The sequence below is a fragment of the Daucus carota genome, chromosome 4, assembly GCF_001625215.2.
Source record: "Daucus carota subsp. sativus chromosome 4, DH1 v3.0, whole genome shotgun sequence".
Lineage (NCBI taxonomy): Eukaryota > Viridiplantae > Streptophyta > Magnoliopsida > Apiales > Apiaceae > Daucus > Daucus carota.
The window spans coordinates 105,609-126,283 of NC_030384.2; the positions used below are offsets into that span (position 1 = coordinate 105,609).

Consider the following 20,675-nt stretch of genomic DNA (forward strand, 5'->3'; position numbering starts at 1 on the left):
TATTGAAGCTGATCTCTATGCTAAACACTGGGAGGAATTGAGATATGTTCAGTACATATTTCAAGTGAAGAACAAATCATGTCAGCACATCTCAAATCTGATCAAGGATCAAATCAAAAGAAAAATTGGTATAACTGGAAACAAGAATTCTGGACCTTTTGTTCCAAAGTACTTAAATTACCAAGGACAGCTAGTTGTGATGAAGAAGAATTCAGCAAAAATAGAAACAATAGCTAGAATCAGTACTCTTAGTTTCAATGAAGAGTCTGACGAAGGTTATTACATCAGGCTGGACAAGGACATGAGAAGAAACAATATCTATGATCTTAGAGCTGCAATTTATCAAACTGGAGTTTCAGATCCAGAACTAAGAGAGATCAAGAGACAGATGATCATAGCACTTGCAGAAGCTGAAAGAGAACTCCTCAGAGAATACTTAAAGACAGCCAATGGTGTCTATGAAGCTAAGGAGTAAAAGTATCTGTAAGTTTTAAAAGTTTTCTGTTATATAGCTAAACTCTGTTGCATTTGACTTATTTGTTTTGACATCATCAATTATCTGTTAACTTGCACATAACATATTTATGCACAAGTTGGGGGAGATTGTTAGATATGATTGATGATTACTAATGTTCTTAAAGTTTGTTTTAGAACAGGAGTGATCAGAGTTTAAGCTGGAAGCTGATCAGAGTTTGCTAAAGTCTGATCAGAGTTTACATAGTCAAGACTCGTCAGAGTTTACACGTGGAAAGAGCTCAGAAGCGGATATACTTCAAGGAAGGATAGAAGCGGAGGAGTGATTTGCAGACTATGGAAACTAAACAGAAAACAGTAGCAATCTTTGATTGATAGAATACATAGCTGATTTATAGGATATCAAATCAGAGATTGATTTTGTAACTGTGTCTATATAAACACAGATTAGGGTTACTCTAGATGAGTTAAGTTATCGAGTATATTTTACAGAACCCTAGCAGCTCTTAGTGATAATATATAAATCACTGAGAGAGTTTTTGTAACCGATCAAGCTTTGTGAATAAGAGTTTACTGCTTTCAATCTCTTATATTGTCATACTGTGTTATTAATTGTGTTCACTATATCAACTTATATAGTGAGTTTATAGGACCTAACACAAACAATACTTGTATGTCTCTTTCTCTAATTACAGAAACATTTATAGCGGCTATATCTACGAGCACTTGGTGTGTAGATACTGGAGCCACTGATCATGGTTGTAACTCAATGCAGGGGTTCTAGCAATCTAGAATGCTTAGAGATGGCGAGATATACGTGTTCATGGGAGATGCTACGAAAGTAGCAGTAGTTGCAGTAGGAGTTATTTATTTATCTTTTGGTTCTGATAGGATTTTGGTTTTGAACAATTGTCTTTATGTACCTTCTTTTAGAAAGAATTTGATTTTGGTTTCTAAACTTGCTTTGGTTTGTCCAGCACATGTGCTGAACAAGAACGCGACTAAGCTAGAATCTCATACAGAAGTAAAGCTATTTGTAGGCTACCCCATGGGAACAAAAGGTTATTTATTTTATAGTCCTAAGAATCAGGATGTCACTGTTAGCACCAATGTAAGATTTTTAGAGGAAGACTATATAATGAATCACAAACCCATCAGTAGTATCGTTTTAGAGGAACTAGTGGGAGGGATGAATAATGAACCTGTAGTACAAGTAGAACAACCACAGCAGACAACCTGTCACTAATACCGCACAAGTTCCTCGTCGTAGTGGGAGGGTTGTTCGACAGCCTGACAGATTCATGGTTTTGGGAGAGTCTTCAGACTTGGTCTCTGGTGAACATGATGATGATCCCCGGACATACAAAGAGGCAATACAAGACAAAGATGCAAGTCTTTGGCAAAAGGCAATGGATTCTGAGATGGAATCAATGTATTCTAATCTGGTTTGGGAGCACAAGGAACCACCCAAAGGTATACAACCTATTGGATGTAAGTGGAACTACAAGAAAAAGAGGGGATCAGACAAAAAGGTGAAAGCCTGGAAAGCAAGACTTGTTGCGAAAGGGTATACTCAGAAAGAAGGTATCGATTATGAGGAAACCTTTTCGCCAGTAGTCATGCTTAAGTCAATCCGTATTCTTTTATCTATAGCAGCTCATCTCGATTATGAGATTTGGCAAATGGATGTCAAGACAGCTTTCCTTAATGGAAATCTTGAGGAAACCATCTATATGCAGCAACCAGAGGGATTCATTAAAGAAGGCCAAGAGCATCTTGCATGTAAGCTAAAGAGGTCTATTTATGGACTTAAACAAGCTTCTAGGTATTGGAACATTCGCTTTGATCAGGCAGTCCAGTCGTATGGATTTGATCAATGTCGAAGAGAAGCATGCGTGTATAAGAGATGTGAGGGAAATGCAGTGGTTTTTCCAGTGATTTTTGTTGATGACATTTTACTCATTGCAAACAATGTTGAGATGTTGTCTTCAATAAAGGCATGGTTGTTCAAACAATTTGAAATGAAGGACTTAGGTGAAGCAGCATACATCCTTAGGATCAAACTTATAAGGGATCGTAAGAAAAGGATGTTGGCTTTATCTCAGGAGCCCTACATAGATGACGTATTAGCTCGTTTTAACATGCAGGACTCCAAGAAGGGTAATTTACCCTTCAGACATGGAGTTACTCTATCAAAGAGTCAGTGTCCTTCGACACCTAAGGAGATAGAGAACATGAAGGCAGTTCGTTATGGTTCGGCATGTGGAAGCCTAATGTATGCAATGTTATGTACGAGGTCTGATATCTGCTTTGCCGTGGGCATGGTTAGTGGATACCAGTCAAACCCAGGACAAGAACATTGGAGTGTCGTAAAAGCAATACTGAAGTACCTGCGAAGGACTAAGGAGTATATGCTAGTTTACAAGTCCTCTGATTTATTGCCTCTGGGATATACCGATTCGGATTTCCAGACAGATAAGGATAAGAGAAAGTCCACCTCGGGATGTGTTTTTACTTTGGGAGGTGGAGCCATAATATGGAGAAGTATGAAGTAGAAATGCATCGCAGACTCAACCATGGAAGCCGAATATGTGGTAGCCTCTGAGGCAGCCAAAGAGGCTATATGGTTCCGAAACTTCCTGCTGGATTTGGATGTGGTTCCTAATCTGCCAGAGCAAATCACGATTTATTGTGATAACACTGGTGCCGTGGCAAATACCAAGGAACCACGGGCCCATAAGGCAGCGAAACACATAGTGCGTAAGTATCACCTCATACGACAATTCGTTAAGCGAGGAGATATCATTGTGGCTGATATAGCATCGAAGGATAACTGGGCAGATCCTTTCACGAAGAGCTTACCAGCTAAGGCTTTTCAGGAGCACGTGGAAGTGATTGGAGTCAGATACTTTGTCACATAGTTATAGTTGGTAGTGGATTGCTTGTAATAAACACCAATATACTCAAAGAATATCTTGAGTATAAGTGGGAGATTGTTAGGGTTATACTGAAATATTCGTTTGAAGTATATAACAATTATTTGAGAATCTTGAATGCATGTTTTCACATTGTCTGTATATTATATATTGTAGACAATCTAGTATCAAATAGGATAGCAGAAGATTAGATTGTCAGACTCCTTATATAATATAATAAAGGTTCACAGTCTAAATGGTGTTAGACAAACCATTGGAACGACTGAAGTATTATTTTGAAATAGTTTATCTTGACTATTGAATAATACTTATATACTTTGTGTATATTGAACGGGATCAAAATAGTAAAATAATTGTTTCTTTTATTCTGACAATAAAAAACTAAGATTCTATGATGTTATTAATGCTTAAGTTCTTAATCCAGATATAGTGATTGACACTTGTATTTAATGCACATGCCTTGACTCATAAGTTAAGTAATTAATTTTTAATTACGAATTTATGTATTGGGCAATGACATTATATACAGAGTGGGATATTGACTATAAAAAGAAACCATGTCCGAAAAATATATTCGGGTGATGATGTCTTCTTGAAAGCTCATAAAGATAATTATGCTTTAGTCCTGCAGGCAGATTTGTTCTTGCTTAATTATAAGGTTGAGTGGATGATCAAGGATAAAAGATATTGATTAAATTAATTGTCGGAAATTAATTTAAGTAATGGACATGCGATATCTTAAACATGGGGAATTTATAAGCAATTAATATGGGAGCCGAATTAAATAATTAATTTACGGAATTAGGAAAGGTAGTGCAAATATTAATTCTTTAGTGGATTGAATTAATATTTAATGACATTGGGCCTGGCCCGGAATGTCATTGGAGGCCCGACCTAATAGTCCATGATCGCTACTGTAGCCTATATATATTCTCGTTCTCCTAAAGCTGAAAGAGACACCAAAACGAATTCATCCTAGAGTTTGAGAGAGGCAGACGTTTTTCTCAAGGAGACAACTTAGGTTTTGGGTTTTCGGAGCTTTAAGGAGAGGCACGCATTGGGAGATCGAAGGTCACACTTCGTCCAAGGAGAATCAGGGAATACAATAGAAGACGTGGATTTGAATCGCTTGCGCCGTAGCGATTAAGGTTAATATTCTGTTCGAACTTTTAATTAGTATCATAAAACGCAGGGCCAAGGTCCGATTGTTCCTACAAAAGTTTGATCATAGGGTGATGAATAGGTGATTCAGTTCTAGATAAGCAGTAAGAATGCGTTCACAGGGTATATAATCAATCAAGCAAGTATAAAGGTAAGTTTGAGAGTTCCACTTGCTTGGACTAAGCTTACTGAACACTTGTACTGGATCTTCCAGAGGTTCCTTTCCTGGCCTCCTACTCGCACCTATAATTGATAGTATCCTCGTCACCACAATGCTAACTACCCATTCGTGTGTGTGTATATATATATATTGTTGTGCCATAGAATCTCCCTGGGCTTATTTTATAGCCCATCATATTATTTGGGCTTACTGGAATAATCTCGTTAAGGATAATGGGCTTCACCATGGATGGGTGAATCATTGAAGGTGTACAAGAAGGTATATGGACTTGCATGGGAAGTGTAATGAAGGCTGCCATCAGAATGGGGTTGCACCTGAAGGCGCTTTAGGGGTTACCTCCGCTAGGGGTTACCGCTAAGTGCATCCTGGCTTGCAGCCACAGGGCTGCAGTTAGGGGATGCCGCTGGCAGGGCTTCCGCCGCTTGGGCAGAACGGCAGACAGACTCCAAGCAGGACTCTTCTTCCTTGTTTCTAGTAGGACGAATTGGAGGTGGATTGGGAGTATATCAGCTGTTATTTATCCACCATTTAAAGGATAATCATGCTTATTTGGAGATAATTACAACATATATACATATCTAGTGCAAATATTCGGATATATATTGAAGATGAAGGCTTCAAGTGACCTACTTGGAGTGGGATGCCGCTAGATAACCACAAGAGGAAGTTGTTTTATCCTAAACTAGAGGGGATAAGAGCTTATCTCTTCAGAGTCCTAAATCAAGAACTACATGGGCTTGATCCCTATAAATATAGGGTATGTAGGCTGTTAGGTCCAAAGTATCGTAGAAGGGGGGGTTGAATACGATACTCACTACAATTTAAAATTCTTTTGAATCTTGCGGATAAATAAATTGCAGTTCTGTAATGGGTTTCGTGTTCCGGATATATATCGGGTCGGTTTCTGAGGATATGAAAATATTAAACCAACACACAATATTTTTCAAGGTATATCTGTATATTGATAAATACCTCGAAGGGTGCTATAAATCCAAACCCGAAGGTTGGCTACAATGGCTACTACTACGTACACTCACAAACCCTAGCTTCTAAATAAATATATATATATATTACAAAACTAAGCTAAGATTTATTTGTGTGTAGTAGTGTGCAAGGCACAAAGCCATTCCACCATAAAGGTGGTGGAGAGTGTTACAAATGAGAACAAAATCCATGGGTATTTATAGGCTTTTCACTAACTAACCCTGGTTAAGACAGGTGATCCAAGTTGCGCCAAATACAATATATATATATATATATTGAACTTGCGCCAATGAAGAGTTTACCGTGTCCAGTGTTTGATCACTTAGAATTTATTCTAAGTGTTCAAACTTGCGCCACTGTTGTATATAGGAGAAGTCAAACCTTGCCGCGCTTGTCAAATGTTGCGCTCATGTAGTTTTTCCTGTGCCACACTGTTATCACTCTAGGTTAAAACTTAACCAACTTGCGCCTGGGATGAGTTGGCGCTAGAGAGGAGCCTCCAGTACTCACTCTTCTCTCTCCTGGTTAACATGAAAGTTGCGCTACAGAGTGTGCAAGAGATACTTGGTGACTTAGAGATATTCTAAGTCATTCTTGCACCTTGTACAGTGTAACTTCCCCCTGTTATCTCTCCTCGGACTTCTTCTAGGTCAAACGTTGCGCCTTTGATTTCACTGTGAAGACACTTAGAAAATATTCTAAGTGTAGTAAACTTGCGCTTGATACAGTAGAGAGCTCCACTGTTATCTCTCCTCCCTCACATGCAAACCCTAGGTTGCCCTAGACACCTGACATCATCACATGCATGCATAATATATATAATATAATATATTATGTTGTTATTATATTAATAAATAAATAAATATATATATATATATATATATATATATATATAAACACAAATATATTTTATTTATATGAACATATAATAATATATTTACATATATTTAAATATATTCTCATATATTTAAATATATATAATATATAATTATATGTAAATACAAATGTAAATCTATATATAAATATATATAGAGATATATATAGTTATTTATAAATATAAATATAAACATAAATATATATAAAGAAAAGTATATATAAATATATACATATATATAATATTTATATAAACATATAGTAACATATATACACATATATTTAAATATATTCTCATATATTTAAATATATATAATATACATATAACTATGTGTAAATATAAATATAAATATATATATAAAGATGTATATAACTCTCTTTAAATATACATATATTTATGCACATAATATAATATATATATACACTTAATTATATAATTGCTTATGTAAAATATAAATACATATATTATATACATATATATTTATTTAAATATATATACATATAAATATACATATACATATGTTTAAAAACATATATACATATATAGTATGTATACTATATTTAATTAAATATACATATATACATATATATAAATATATTTATACATATATAACTATATAAGTGCACACATATAAAAATGTCACTTCCTGATATGGCTTTCTGTGGAAGCTTGACATATGGCATTTGAGTAGTAAGCTTTGGCACAGCTTGCAGAGGCAGAGCATTTGGCTTGGCTTGGCTTTGGAACAAATGACTTGATAACTTGATCAATTTCTTCGATTGATAAATACTTTGCAAAGCTCCGTACGTGCTGACGCTTAGTGCACTGGTCTGGTTCACAAGCGACTAACACTGAAGTCACACATTGTACCGTCTTTGTCAGCAAACATTGATCAGTCGATTCCGGGTTAGTTTATGCTTCAGTTTGTTGATTGTAAATTAGCCAACCAAGATATAAAAATATCTTGCTTCAGGGGTTGCACTGAAATCTTTCGAGTACTCGGACAACATCTTCATTACTTCCACAATCTTGAATACTTCAATCTTTATTCTTCACTGAGGCATGAACATATTAATGAACTTCTTCCAGTGAACTTATTCCTTCAAGACTGTAGATGGCTTCTTCAACCTTTGTCTTCGTATCTTCCGATTCCGGTGCAGGCGTAGTGTTATTTACTTGTCCTGTTCTATTGTTGAGTTACCATCCCTATGTAACAGATAGGGTTGTCTTTACATTTAGACTTACATAGGCACCTTGCAAAGGGATCGGATTTGGATTCTAACTCACGAGTTCTACAGTCTAAAGAGAGGCACGTGTAACCTTTGTGACGTACATTTCCGGGCAATTGCAGGACGGAATTCCATAATTCCGGCCTCATTGTTTGGTTCTTTGCAAGCTCAGCCCTTAAATACATTTGTTTTTCTTTAGTTTATGTTAACGGTAGCCCCTAAGAGCTAGCCGTGATTTTCGTAGTTGTAATAGATATCTCTATAATTGTGCTATACGGTTCCGGGGGTGTTGTATCAATTCTTCTCACAACACTTTTTGGCGCTAGAAGGAGGGGATTACTGATCTTAGAGAGGAGAGATGTCAAAAATTCCCGAAAAAACTGAAAATCCCAAGACGCTACGCAAGGTGAAAGCGATGTTCCGAGCGGGCAATTAACACGCGAGGAGATGAAGGCAAAAATAAAGAGAATGAGTCGAAGGATTGCTTCTCTGAAAAGGAAATCAGCAAGGTCGAAAAAGGCTAGCAAGGTGACTCCCACCAAGCTAGATTTTGATGGAGAAGGCGGTAGGATGGAAGGTGGCAACGCTGAGGACCGAGCTGACCCCGAAATGGATGATGGAGACCACTCGCAGGCTGCTAGTGTGTTCGACCGCCTTGGGAGGAAACTGACCGAGCAGGACTTACGGCACAGGCTTGGCAACAAGGCCCCTAATGGGGATGAACCTGAAGGCTCGCAACGCAGGGCTCCTCCCAGCCAAAGACAGGAGAAGCCCGTGTCTGAATCTCGGTCAAAGGACAAAAGCCAAAGGCTGTCGAAAGTTATCTCCATTCATGATGATGAGGAAAGCTCAGGGTCGCACAATGATGAGGAAGTAAGCAAGAAAAAAGATCAACCCCTGGATGATGACTATGAGGTTGCACTTGATGATGGGGATGATAAGTGCAAGATGGAAGAGCTGCTGGAAGCCCTAAAGAAGGTGAAGGCCGATAAGAAGTCGAAAGCCGAGCTTACCGTCAAGTCACCCTTTACTAAGAGGGTTAGGGAGTCACCCCTACCGCGCATCTAAGGGGGGTTGGCGACCTGCGATTTAACGGAACCACGAATCCTGTAGAATATCTTAGTCGGTTTGACATTGAGATGGAGGTCTACCAGATTCCAGACCTCACAAAATGTCGCTTATTGGCTGCAACCCTCAGGGATGACGCTCACCACTGGTTCAAGAGGCTTCGTGCTAATTCTATCAGCTCTTGGAGGAAAATGAGTGAGCTGTTTGTGGGACAATTCAGGGCTTCCGTCACTTATGCCCCACCTGCCAACACTCTAGCTAATATTAAGCAGAAGGAACACGAGACGTTAAGAGAATACTTCAAACGCTTCAACTCAGAGGTGCCCCGTGTCAGGCCAACATCAAAGGAAACCCTGAAGAATTTCTTGATAGCAGGGGTAAGACCTGGAACAGACTTCTGGAAAGAGTTGCAAGGACGGGAGCCCGAAACCCTGGCTGACTTCTTTGCTAGGGCGGAGCCCCATAAGGTGATCGAGGAATCTCTAGCCAAGCTTAAGAAGGAGTCGAAGTCTGAAAGCCATAGCAGCTGGAAGAATAAGAGGGATAGCTCTTACAGCCTAGAAAGGAGGAACACCTATAAGAGGAATCCCTACGTAAGGCCTACTGGTGAGAAGCCTTCAAGCCGAGATAGCCAGACTTCACCCATTACTGTGAATACAACCAGCACACAGGGCTTCAACAAGTCAAGGCTAACGGTGAGGAAGACAAGAGAAGCAAGGTGCCATAAATACACGCCTTTGACAGCTTCCATAGATCACATTTTCGAGGTTGGTGACAAGGCGAGACTCTTCCGGAAGCCCTTTCGAAATGGACCCCCTGGAAAGAAAGAACAGGGGAAATATTGTGCTTTCCACGACTTGAATGGGCATGACACGGCAGAATGTGTTCATCGTAAAGACCACATAGAGGACCTTATCAGAACAGAGTACCTGACGAAATTTGTAGCCCAAGAGGATAAGAAATACAAGCAGAAGAAGGCCGAAAGGGCAAATGACTAGGGAGCCAACCGCAATACTCGGGCTGGCAGTGTACGAACAATCATCGGAGGACCCTTCGTGGGAGGCCAGGGACACAGTGCTATGAGGAGATATGTACGGGAAACCCGAGGGCCACCCTTAACCAATGTGTTCCACCTGTCTGAAAGGCCTCCCAAGATGTTCAAAGGGGAGACCATGGACTTTACCTTTACCGAGGGGGATGCACGCACAGTACACCATCCTCATAGCGATGCCCTGGTCGTAACAGCCGTGATTGGAAATGTCAATGTATACAGGCTTCTCGTCGACAACGGAAGCTCTGTCAATATCCTGGCCTATAGTGCATACCAAAGAATGAAAAATGCAAACAAAGACATGATGGCCTGCTATAACGAATTATATGGTTTCACAGGAAATGATGTCCAAATTGTTGGAAGGGTAAGACTCTCAATCACCCTTAGAGTGGAACCACTGGCTGCCACTCAGGTTGTAGAGTTCATGATAGTAAATGAGGACATCTCCTATAACGGGATCCTGGGCGGACCCATCTTAAGAGACATGCGGATCGTAACCTATCAACTTGGAAACCGGACACGGCTTCCCGTTCATGAAATCCTGGGTACGCAACCCCAAGAGGGTGGCAACAAAGAGGTTACCGTTGAGATCGACCTCGACCCAAGGATGCCGGAAACCCAGGTGAAGACTGGAGTAGCCGGGGATACTCTTTCCATCTTAGTGGATGAGTCCGACCCCTCTAAAGAACTAAAAATTGGGAGCAATTGAGGCTGGACCTAAGGGAAACCCTGGCCGTATTCTTAAAGAATAATCTGGACGTCTTTGCTTGGAACCATTCGGATATGATCGAGATTCACCCAGAAGTCATGTGCCACCACCTCAATATTGACCCAGACAAAAAGGGGGTCAGACAGAAGAGAAGGCCAATTAGCGGGGAAAGGGCTACCGCTCTTCAAGAAGAGGTAGACCGACTATTGAAGGCAGGTCTAGTGAAAGAAGCCTTCTAACCTACATGGCTAGCAAACCCGGTATTGGTGAAGAAACCCAACGGAAAGTGGAGAACATGCATAGACTTTACTGTTCTGAACAAGGCTTGCCCTAAGGACAGCTTCCCGCTTCCTCGAATTGACCAATTGGTGGATTCCACTGCGGGGCATGCACTGTTAAGTTTCATGGACGCCTACTCAGGCTACAACCAAATCCCCATGTTCGAGCCAGATCAGGAACACACCTCCTTCATCACTGACAGGGGACTTTACTGCTATATCGGCATGCCGTTCGGTTTGCTAAATGCTGGGGCTACATATCAAAAGATGGTCAACAAGATGTTTATGGACCAGACTAGGAAAACAATGGAAGTGTATGTGGACGACATGCTAGTCAAATCAAAGGAAGCTTATGATCATGTGACACACTTATCAGAGATGTTCGACATACTAAGGGATAACAGGATGAAGTTGAATCCACAAAAGTGCGTATTCGGGGTTGAATCTGGCAAGTTCTTGGGCTTCATTTTCAATCATAGGGGAATCAAAGCTAACCCTGCGAAGATCAAGGCCTTAATTGAAATGAGGTCGCCTAGGAATGTAAAAGAGGTGCAATGCCTTACAGGCCGGGTTGCCGCCCTAAACCGGTTTATCTCGAAGTCCTCAGACAAATGTAGAGAATTCTTTGCAGCCATAAAAAAGGGGCAAAAATTTGAATGGACGACAGAATGCGAAGCTGCCTTCCTATAGCTGAAGGAGCAACTTGGGAGCCCGCCACTGTTCTGAGTTCTAGGGGTTTCTGAGTTCTCAATTAGCGTTGTCCTGATCAAGGAGGAAGAGCAAGCCCAGCAGCCGGTATATTATGTGAGCAAAAGACTACTCGATGCTGAAACCCGATACTCGAACATGGAGAAGTTAGCCTACGCACTAATCTTGGCTTCCCGAAAACTAAGGCCTTACTTCCAGGCTCACAAGATTGAAGTGCGAACATCCTTCCCCCTCAGACAAGTCTTACACAAGTCGGAAGCCTCTAGAAGGGTCATGAAATGGGCAGTCGAGCTAGTCCAATTTGACATAGAGTACAAGCCAAGAACCTCCATCAAGGGGCAAGCGCTAGCTGACTTCATATTTGAATTTCCACCCACTTTTGAAGTTGAAAGGATGGAATGTGTACCTGAACCTCAGTCTCCAATAGCCATACCCGAGAATTATTCCCCTTGGTGGAACCTGTACGGCGATGGAGCTGTCAATGGAAATGGGGTCGGGGCTGGCATTATCTTAGTCAGTACAGAAGGCCATAAGCTGCAAAGCTCCATTCACTTCGATTTTAAAGCCACCAACAATGACGCGGAGTATGAAGCCCTAATAGCGGGGCTGAAGCTAGCCTTGGAGATGAGGGTGGAAAATATGAATGTTTACAGTGATTCTATGCAGGTAGTCTCGCACATCTGAGGAGGCTTCCAAGCTAGGGGTCCCCGTATTGATCTCTATAGGCGGTATGCCCAGGAATTAATCGGCAAATTCAGGGAAATCAAGCTAGAGCAACTACCAAGATCTGGGAATGCAGATGCAGATGCCCTGGCCAAGTTGGGCTCTCAGAGGGATGCACACATGCTTTGGGTGATCCCCCTCGAAATCAAATATCAGCCTAGCATCCCCAAGATTGAAGTCTTGGACGGTGAGGTCGATGAGTCTGACCTTTGGACAACCCCAATCCAGGAATACATAGCCAACAGAACCCTGCCTATAGACAAGGATGAGGCCAGAAAATTGAGATTCAAGGCAGCCCAGTATGTAATCTATGATGGAATCCTTTATAAAAGGGGGTTCAACCGGCCCCTCCTTAGGTGTGTTGCTGGGATAAGATGTGAATATATTATGCGCGAGGTACACGAAGGAATCTGTGGGAATCACTCGGGGGGTGCCTCCCTTGCTCACAAAATCCTCCGTCAAGGCTACTACTGGCCTACCCTCTACAAGGATGGTCATGCCTTTGCCAAGGCCGGTGACAGCTGCCAAAGGTTCTCTAATACAAACAAGAACCCAGCAGTACCCCTAAAGACCCTGACAAGTCCCTGGCCGTTTCCTGTTTGGGGTATAGATCTGATTGGTGAATTACCCAAAGGGAAAGGAGGGGTGAAATATGCAGTCGTGGCAGTAGACTACTTTACTAAATGGGCTGAGGCTGAACACCTGGCTTCCATCACTGCAAGGAAGCTAGTCGACTTCGTTTATCGTGCAATCGTCTGTCGATACGGGGTACCCTACAAGCTCATATCATACAATGGGAAGCAGTTTGATAGCAATGAGATGATAAATTTCTATGAACACCTTAGCATAAAGAAAGGCTTTTCCGCGGTGTGCCACCCTCAAAGTAACAGTCAGACGGAGGCCGTAAACAAAATTATTAAGCACACCCTGAAAGCCAAACTGGAAGAGAAAAAGGGATGTTGGCCGGAAGAACTTCCAATGGTGTTGTGGTCTTACAATACCACTCCAAGGTCAACCACTAGCGAAACCCCATTCACCCCAACATACGGGTGTGAAGCCATGGTTCCCGTGGAAGTTGGAGCAGGGTCCTTTCGAAGGGATAATTATGACACTGAGAATATTGAAGTCAACCACAGGCTCTACCTAGACCTGATTGAGGAAGTAAGGGATACGGCTCAGTTGAAACTTGATGCGTATCAACAGAGGACCCGTAAATATTTTGATAAGAAAGTGAGGGATCGACCCCTCAAACGGGAGACCTGGTTCTCAGGAAAATGATGCCTAACATGAGGGTTCCCGCTCATGGAGCCTTCGATGCAAAATGGGAAGGCCCATACATCATCAAAATAGTGCTTTGGGATGGTACCTATCACCTGACAGACATGGATGGAAGACTCATACCACGGGCATGGAACGCCCAACACTTAAAGAGGTATTACCAGTAGTTTCACCCGGGTAGTATTTCTATAGACTTCGGCTTAAGGGTCAGGACAATAAAGGCGATTTATTAGTTGTAATCGCTATGCTTTTAGGAAAATTATCAGGCTACTATTTGCTTTATTTGCTAGGATGCTCGGGATGTGGTGTCTTTACACCCCCCAAAATTATGCTATGTCAACTTTCTACCATGTTACAGTAGCCCTTCAAGGTTTTAAGCCTATCAAGGCTTTCAAGGCTAAAGCTTATCAAAGCTTTCAAGGTTTCAAGCTTTTCAAGCTTACAAGGTTTTGGGCTTACAGTAGCCCTTCAAGGTTAAAGCTTATCAAAGCTTTCAAGATTTCAAGCTTTTCAAGCTTGAAAGGTTTTGGGCTTACAGTAGCCCTTCAAGGTTAAAGCTTATCAAAGCTTTCAAGGTTTCTTCAAGGTTAAAGCTTATCAAAGCTTTCAAGGTTTCAAGCTTTTCAAGCTTTCAAGGTTTCAAGCTTTTCAAGCTTGCAAGGTTTCAAGCTTTTCAAGCTTGCAAGGTTTTCGTCTTACAGTAGCCCTTCAAGGTTAAAGCCTTGGTTACAGTAGCCCTTCAAGGTTAAAGCCTACCAAGGCTTTCAAGGCTGAAGGCCTATCAAGGCTTTCGAGTTTAAAGCCTACCAAGGCTTTCAAGGCTGAAGGCCTATCAAGGCTTTCGAGTTTAAAGCCTATGCAGGCTCTCAAGGCTTACTTGGTGGAGTTATTGCAAGGCTTACTTGGAGGAGTTATATCAAGGCTTACTTGGTAGAGTTATTGCAAGGCTTACTTGGTGGAATTACTACAAGGCTTACTTGGTGGAATTACTACAAGGCTTATTTTGTGAGGTTATCTCGAAGCTTACACTTGGAGATTACTCCAAAAGCTTACACCTGGGGATCACTTTAAGGCTAACGCCCAAGGGTATCTTTCAAGGCTCACACTTGGGGGCTCACGGGTGAAGCCCCGACACCAAGCTTGCGCGTAAGATCGAATTTACTTGTGCTTGGATGGATTATTACAAGAAAAAATTAAGTGCTTCTACATTGACGGGGATTCAACACAACTACATCTATGTACATGCCCAAGAAAGGAAACAACCCCGAAGAACAAAGTCTCAAGGGTCGCAACCCCCAGAAATTGGACAATATGTACATTCTCAACTCAAGGGTTACCCCCTGTATTCATTCTTTCTACCTGAATGGAAGGATTAGGCGACAAACACAGTAATATCTAAGGGAATACAAGAAAAATCATACAAGGCAAAGGAGATTGAAGGAAATTGAAGTAGTTGGCATAAATAAATATATACTGCAAAGGAAATTCCTCCCCACACCAACAGGGGGGGCCCTTGCAGCATCAAAAATATCTTGCGAGGCATTCGGAGGTGCCCTCACCCTCATCCAAAGTATAAAATTCATGACGATAAATGCCAAGCCAAAATATTCGTAGTTAAAAAAGCTGATTAAACAAAGGGAAATGAAATCAGGGAGCAGCAGGGGAGGAGGAGTCCTTCTCATCAACAGCAGGGGGACCTTGTGAAGTCTGGGCTACCGATAGGGCTGCGGCCGGAACCCCTTCCGGGGGCGTCACCACAAAACCCGCAGAAATCAGCTCTGTGGGCTTCGGCTCGTCTTCAGCCGCGGCCCTCTTATCGACGTCGTCTACGGGGAGACCCTGGGAAGTGGCCAGGACCTTATCTAGGCCATCCTCGTCCTCGGCCTTCGCCTCCTCCAGGGATACCGCAGCATCGGGCCCCAGTTTTGCCCAGTCATTCTCGGGGAAGAACCGGTAGGCCGACTTAACACAGTAGCTTCCGCGTCCTGGAGGCCCTTTACCTCCAACTCAAGCTCCTTCACCTGCCTACGTAGGCCGTCAACCTCCTCCTCGAGCCCCCTCTTTACCATATCTTCCTTCTCCTTCAGCTGTTGGGCCTTGGCTTCCGCTTCCTTAAACTTTAGGTTGGCCTTTCGGTAGGCGTCCCTCTCTTTTGTGGCGGAAGCCAGGTCAGCCCTAACCTGCGTCAAGTCCGCCCTCATTGTCTCTTTGACCCGGGCAGTGTTAGCAACATGTACCCCCATTTTAGGTCGAGGAACAGGCTCTTGGCGTTGGCCACCACCTTGTCTCGGGTGGCCTCAGCAATGGAAAGCCTGTCCCACTCCCGGATGGTAGCCTCGGGGATCTGGTCAGAGAGCATCCGCTGGAAGAACTGAGTATTTTGAGTGGAGGAGGATGCAGGAGAGCTGCGTGCCAGGGCCACCCTGGGCTTCTTGCTGGAGCGGCCTTCCGCGGAAGACCTCGCCTCAGCTGTCTTGGAAGGGTCCCTCTTGCGGCCTCCAGAAGAAGTCTTCTTCTGGTCGAGAGAGGGAGCGGGAAGCTGGGAGATAGGCTTTGCAGGAACGGGAGCCTGGGAACCGGAGGCCTCTCCGAAGAGGTCCTCATACTTGGTGGAGCGCTTGACAAAACTGGGAATATTAGCAGCCGTATTTGCAAGTGGAGACAAAGGAAGACAGTCAGAAACTATGCAATTGATAATGGAGAAACAATAGAATGCAAGCATGGCAAATGGCAGAAAAGTTATAAAGCACGCATGATGTATAACAGGAAATCTACAAGACACATATCATATAAGACGAGAAAGTTCGAAGTTGTAAGCGAAAAGGAAACCTGGGCTTTCATCCCCTTCAATACCTGCACCCCTCGTCAACGGGGGATGCATCAACCACCGTGGTGGAAAATCGAGCCTCTCCAGATTCTCTAGAGTTAGCAGGCTGGAGCCATCACCTAATTTTGTGGAAAGCCCCAGCACATGCTTGGCCCTCTCAAGGGACTCTCCCGCCAAAGGAGTCTGCACTGGCATGTCTACAACAAATACAAGCATAAGGAAACTAAAAACGGGAAGCCTAAAAAGCTAAACCGGACAATGGACAAGGGGAAAACTGGCTTATTGGGGGAGAGGTTGAAGTCCTTCCTGTAGACTGGGCAGTCATAGCAATAAAGGAAGAGCTTCTGCCAGTCCGACATCGACTGGAGGTTACCCTTGATGCCCTTCTTGTGATGGATGTTCCAACCAGTGAGATAGAAGAACCCTGGGGTCCTCCCAGAGAGTTTCAGCTGGAAGAACCAGCCCAGCTCCAAAGCAGACATCCTCACCCCATGGTGGATGTCATAGAGGATGTAGAGGCAGACCGCCATGCGGTAGGAGTTGGGGGTAAGCTGCATGGGGGAGACCTCATAGAAGTCCAAAACCTCCAGGATGAAAGGATGGAGGGGGAGAGACAAGCCCAGCCTGAAGAACTAGGCGGAGAGCACGGCCTTGGGGTAGTCGGTGTCCGGCTTGAGGGTGTCGAAACGGTGACACCTCTCCCCAGGCTTTGGAATCACCAGAGTGCAACCAGGGTTGCAGGATTCCAGGAGTGTTATTTTACACCAACTATAAGAAAGATTGTAGAAGGAGGGGTTAAATACAATCTTTTACAAATTAAAAGATTCAAGAACATAAACACTTTAAAAACAGCAAAACAGAAAAACACCAAGTATTAAAAATACGGGTGGATTGAATGATCCACACGTGAGATTTTATATTGAAGAATCTGTGGATTGATTACAATTCGCACAGCTGCAAGTTCATCACTTGAACAGTTTCTAACTCTCAGATTTTCTCTCAAGTTTTTCGAACTATTTCAACTAATGCTACTAACTTGGTTATATACTCCAAGTTTTACAAAGCTTTTAACTAGAATACAAATTGCACTCTAATCTAAACAATGCTGCACATCTTTGTCTTATGCATGCTTTCTAAGATGTCTTCATCTTTGACAATCATCTTGATTTGATCCAGATTGCATTGCATGAGATAAAAATGTTTCTGCTTCTTCTTTATTTTCCTAATCAGGCTTCCATGTCTATTTTAGTGTAATTCGATCCATGTGATTTGTCAGGCTTAAGCTCTAGTCACTTTCAACTGCTCTTTGCTTCATTAGTTGAAAGCTCTGGTAACTTTCAACTGCTCTTGGCTCCATCAGTTGAAAGTTCCTTCATCAGTTGAACGAATTAAAGACTTCATCAGTTGAATGTTGTTCCAGTCTCATCAATTGAATTCCTTAGCATCATCAGTTGAATACTTTGTGTTCAATTGAATGCTTGGTTTTCATCAGTTGAAACATGGTCCAGTCTTCATCAGTTGAATAGTTACATCTCATCAGTTGAATATCCTTCACTTAGATAAAATTACATGGCATTGGATATTTACAATTAGCCATCCTATTCTATCCATCCGTTGATAATTCTCAAAGACAAGAAGTATAATAATTACAACTGAAATTTTGATAAAGATTCTAAACTAGAGGGGATAAGAGCTTATCTCTTCAGAGTCCTAAATCAAGAACTACATGGGCTTGATCCCTATAAATATAGGGTATGTAGGCACCTTGCAAAGGGATCGGATTCGGATTCTAACTCACGAGTTCTACACTCTAAAGAGAGGCACGTGTAACCTTTGTGACGTACATTTCTGGGCAATTGCAGGACGGAATTCCATAATTCCGGCCTCGTTGTTTGGTTCTTTGCATGCTCAGCCCTTAAATACATTTGTTTTTCTTTAGTTTATGTTAACGGTAGCCCCTAAGAGCTAGCCGTGATTTTCGTAGTTGTGATAGATATCCCTATAATTGTGCTATACGGTTCTGGGGGTGTTGTATCATTCCTCTCACAACATATATATATATATATATATATATATATATATATAAATATATACACATATATTAATATATACACTTAAGCTTAACTAATAACAAGTAACATATTCATCAAGTAATGCACATAACAAGTAAGGCATGGCATTCAACTACTTAGTCATTATCACTTAATAATCTCTAGTTATCCCTAAAGTCACTTAAGCAATTAGTCAAGTAACACATAAGGTCTAAGACTAACACTTCCTAATTACACTCTACTGACTTTAACGAACCAAATAAGAGTAAGGCACACTTGTGCCCTACCTCACAAGACTCACAAATGAAGGGCATCCTACTTGGCTTGATAGTATGCTTACCTTGGCAACACTTGTATGCCTTGGCAAAGATGATGCATCTATACTAAGTGCATTGAGTTAAACTAACTTGCACTATCTTATATGACTTAATACTAACTCATGGACTCAATATGAGGTCAAGGCCTCACCGATGACACACTCATATGCAATGCCCAACTTAGTTCTAAAATGTGACTCTATGGGTGACACTTATGTATTTTAGTGGAAATGAGGCATCTCAACTATTAGGTCCTGAAACGATTGTAGAAGGGGGGGGTTGAATACAATCGTCACTAAAAATCGCGGCGGAATAATCTGATTTGAATTAAACTTGTTAAACAGATTTTAATTAATTAATATAACAATGTTTTAAGTCGTTATATAATTAATAAGGTTCGTTTTAATGTCCACTAAAGTTCGTAGAATAAATTCGACAGGATGTATTCTAGTTTAGTGATTAAAACAACCGAGTGATCAAAGCACAGAAAACTGTGGATATAACAATTGCAACTTACAAACAACTTGAAAGCTTTTACAATGCTTGAACACATGAGAAATGAAGAAGTGAAGCCATATTTATAGGCAAACCACTTAGATCTAGGTATGACATTGAAAGGAATGACTTTCTAGCTTAGGAATGACTTAAAACAACAAAGCCATGCCAAACAAGGAGAAGGAATGACATTTTAAGAGAAAGCCATACTGAAAAATTCGGTATGACTTAATCAGACTTGGCCACTAAGTCATTCGGTATGACTTTTAACACAAAAGCCATTCTGATCACTTCGGTATGGCTTTTCTAAGCCATTATCACTCAAGTCATACACACAACCAAGAATCCCTGAATCAAAGACACGGTATGACATTATTATGTCATACCAGTGCAAGCCATATGCAAGCAATCGGTATGACATTGAATCAGAATGTCATACCGAATGGAATGTATACTCAACTGTCATTAGAATGACTTTTTCAAGTCATTTCTGAGAAAGTCTGGAAGCAGGGCACGGTATGACATTATTAAATAATGTCATACCGAGTCATGTGATGCATTTATCAGTTTAAATAAAGTATATAAATATTAGATAATCACCCACTTAATTATATTAATTATATACATTCATCAATTAAATTAATTCGAAAGTGAATCAATTTAATTAATAAATTATACAACCAATTTAATTATTTTGATAAGTGAGATAATTAAATAAATACTTATATAAATGTATATCTTCATCAGCAGAGACTTCCGGCAGGATTAAACTTTGTAGATCTTTGTCTTGATTGAACGGCCACTTGTAGTTGATGCAGAATACTTAATTAGAGTAGCTGACACACAAATGTACTGTCTGGTTCATCTGTATCTAGCTGAATTAAATATTCTTTATCAAATAAACATTTGAGATGTGGCTTGTTCGTCGATTCTTTGTCTTCGCAGATCTTCTTCATTAGTAATAATAGTATGGAATCTTCTGAATAAATAAAGTATTAAAACTTTATACCTTCTGGACTTCTGGACGTGCTACAAAAGATTATTTGTACACTGAGGCTTGAACATATTAATGAACTTCTTCCAGTGGTGTGCAGCAGCATCCTGAAATTCTTCAGACATATAATTTCAATAAATCACTTGACGTTCTTCGTACAGATTCCTTCAATAGTACTTGTTATTTACCTTGCTTTCTTATCAGAGTTGAGTTGGTATCTCTTTAATTACAAATAGGCTAAACATATGCCTTTCAATCTCCCCCTATTTGTTTGTTAACATAACATGCAAATTATCGAGAGGATAACTCAACTAACTGATAAGACAAAGGATTAAAC

The 20,675-nt window shown here is 41.2% G+C and overlaps 2 protein-coding genes across 2 annotated transcripts; one reads left to right on the forward strand and one right to left on the reverse strand.

Moving 5' to 3' along the window:
* Window positions 1–11,170: 11,170 nt before the first annotated feature.
* Window positions 11,171–13,654, forward strand: LOC135152038 (uncharacterized). The gene is made up of 3 exons (XM_064091451.1): window positions 11,171–11,494; window positions 11,717–12,319; window positions 12,392–13,654. Exons 1-3 carry the CDS (start codon window positions 11,171–11,173, stop codon window positions 13,652–13,654), a joined length of 2,190 nt encoding a protein of 729 aa, XP_063947521.1.
* A 1,647-nt stretch (window positions 13,655–15,301) lies between these two features.
* LOC108203502 (uncharacterized) lies at window positions 15,302–15,855 on the reverse strand. The gene is made up of 2 exons (XM_017372470.1): window positions 15,655–15,855; window positions 15,302–15,592 (listed from the first exon to the last, which is right to left on the reverse strand). Exons 1-2 carry the CDS (start codon window positions 15,853–15,855, stop codon window positions 15,302–15,304), a joined length of 492 nt encoding a protein of 163 aa, XP_017227959.1.
* Window positions 15,856–20,675: the final 4,820 nt, after the last annotated feature.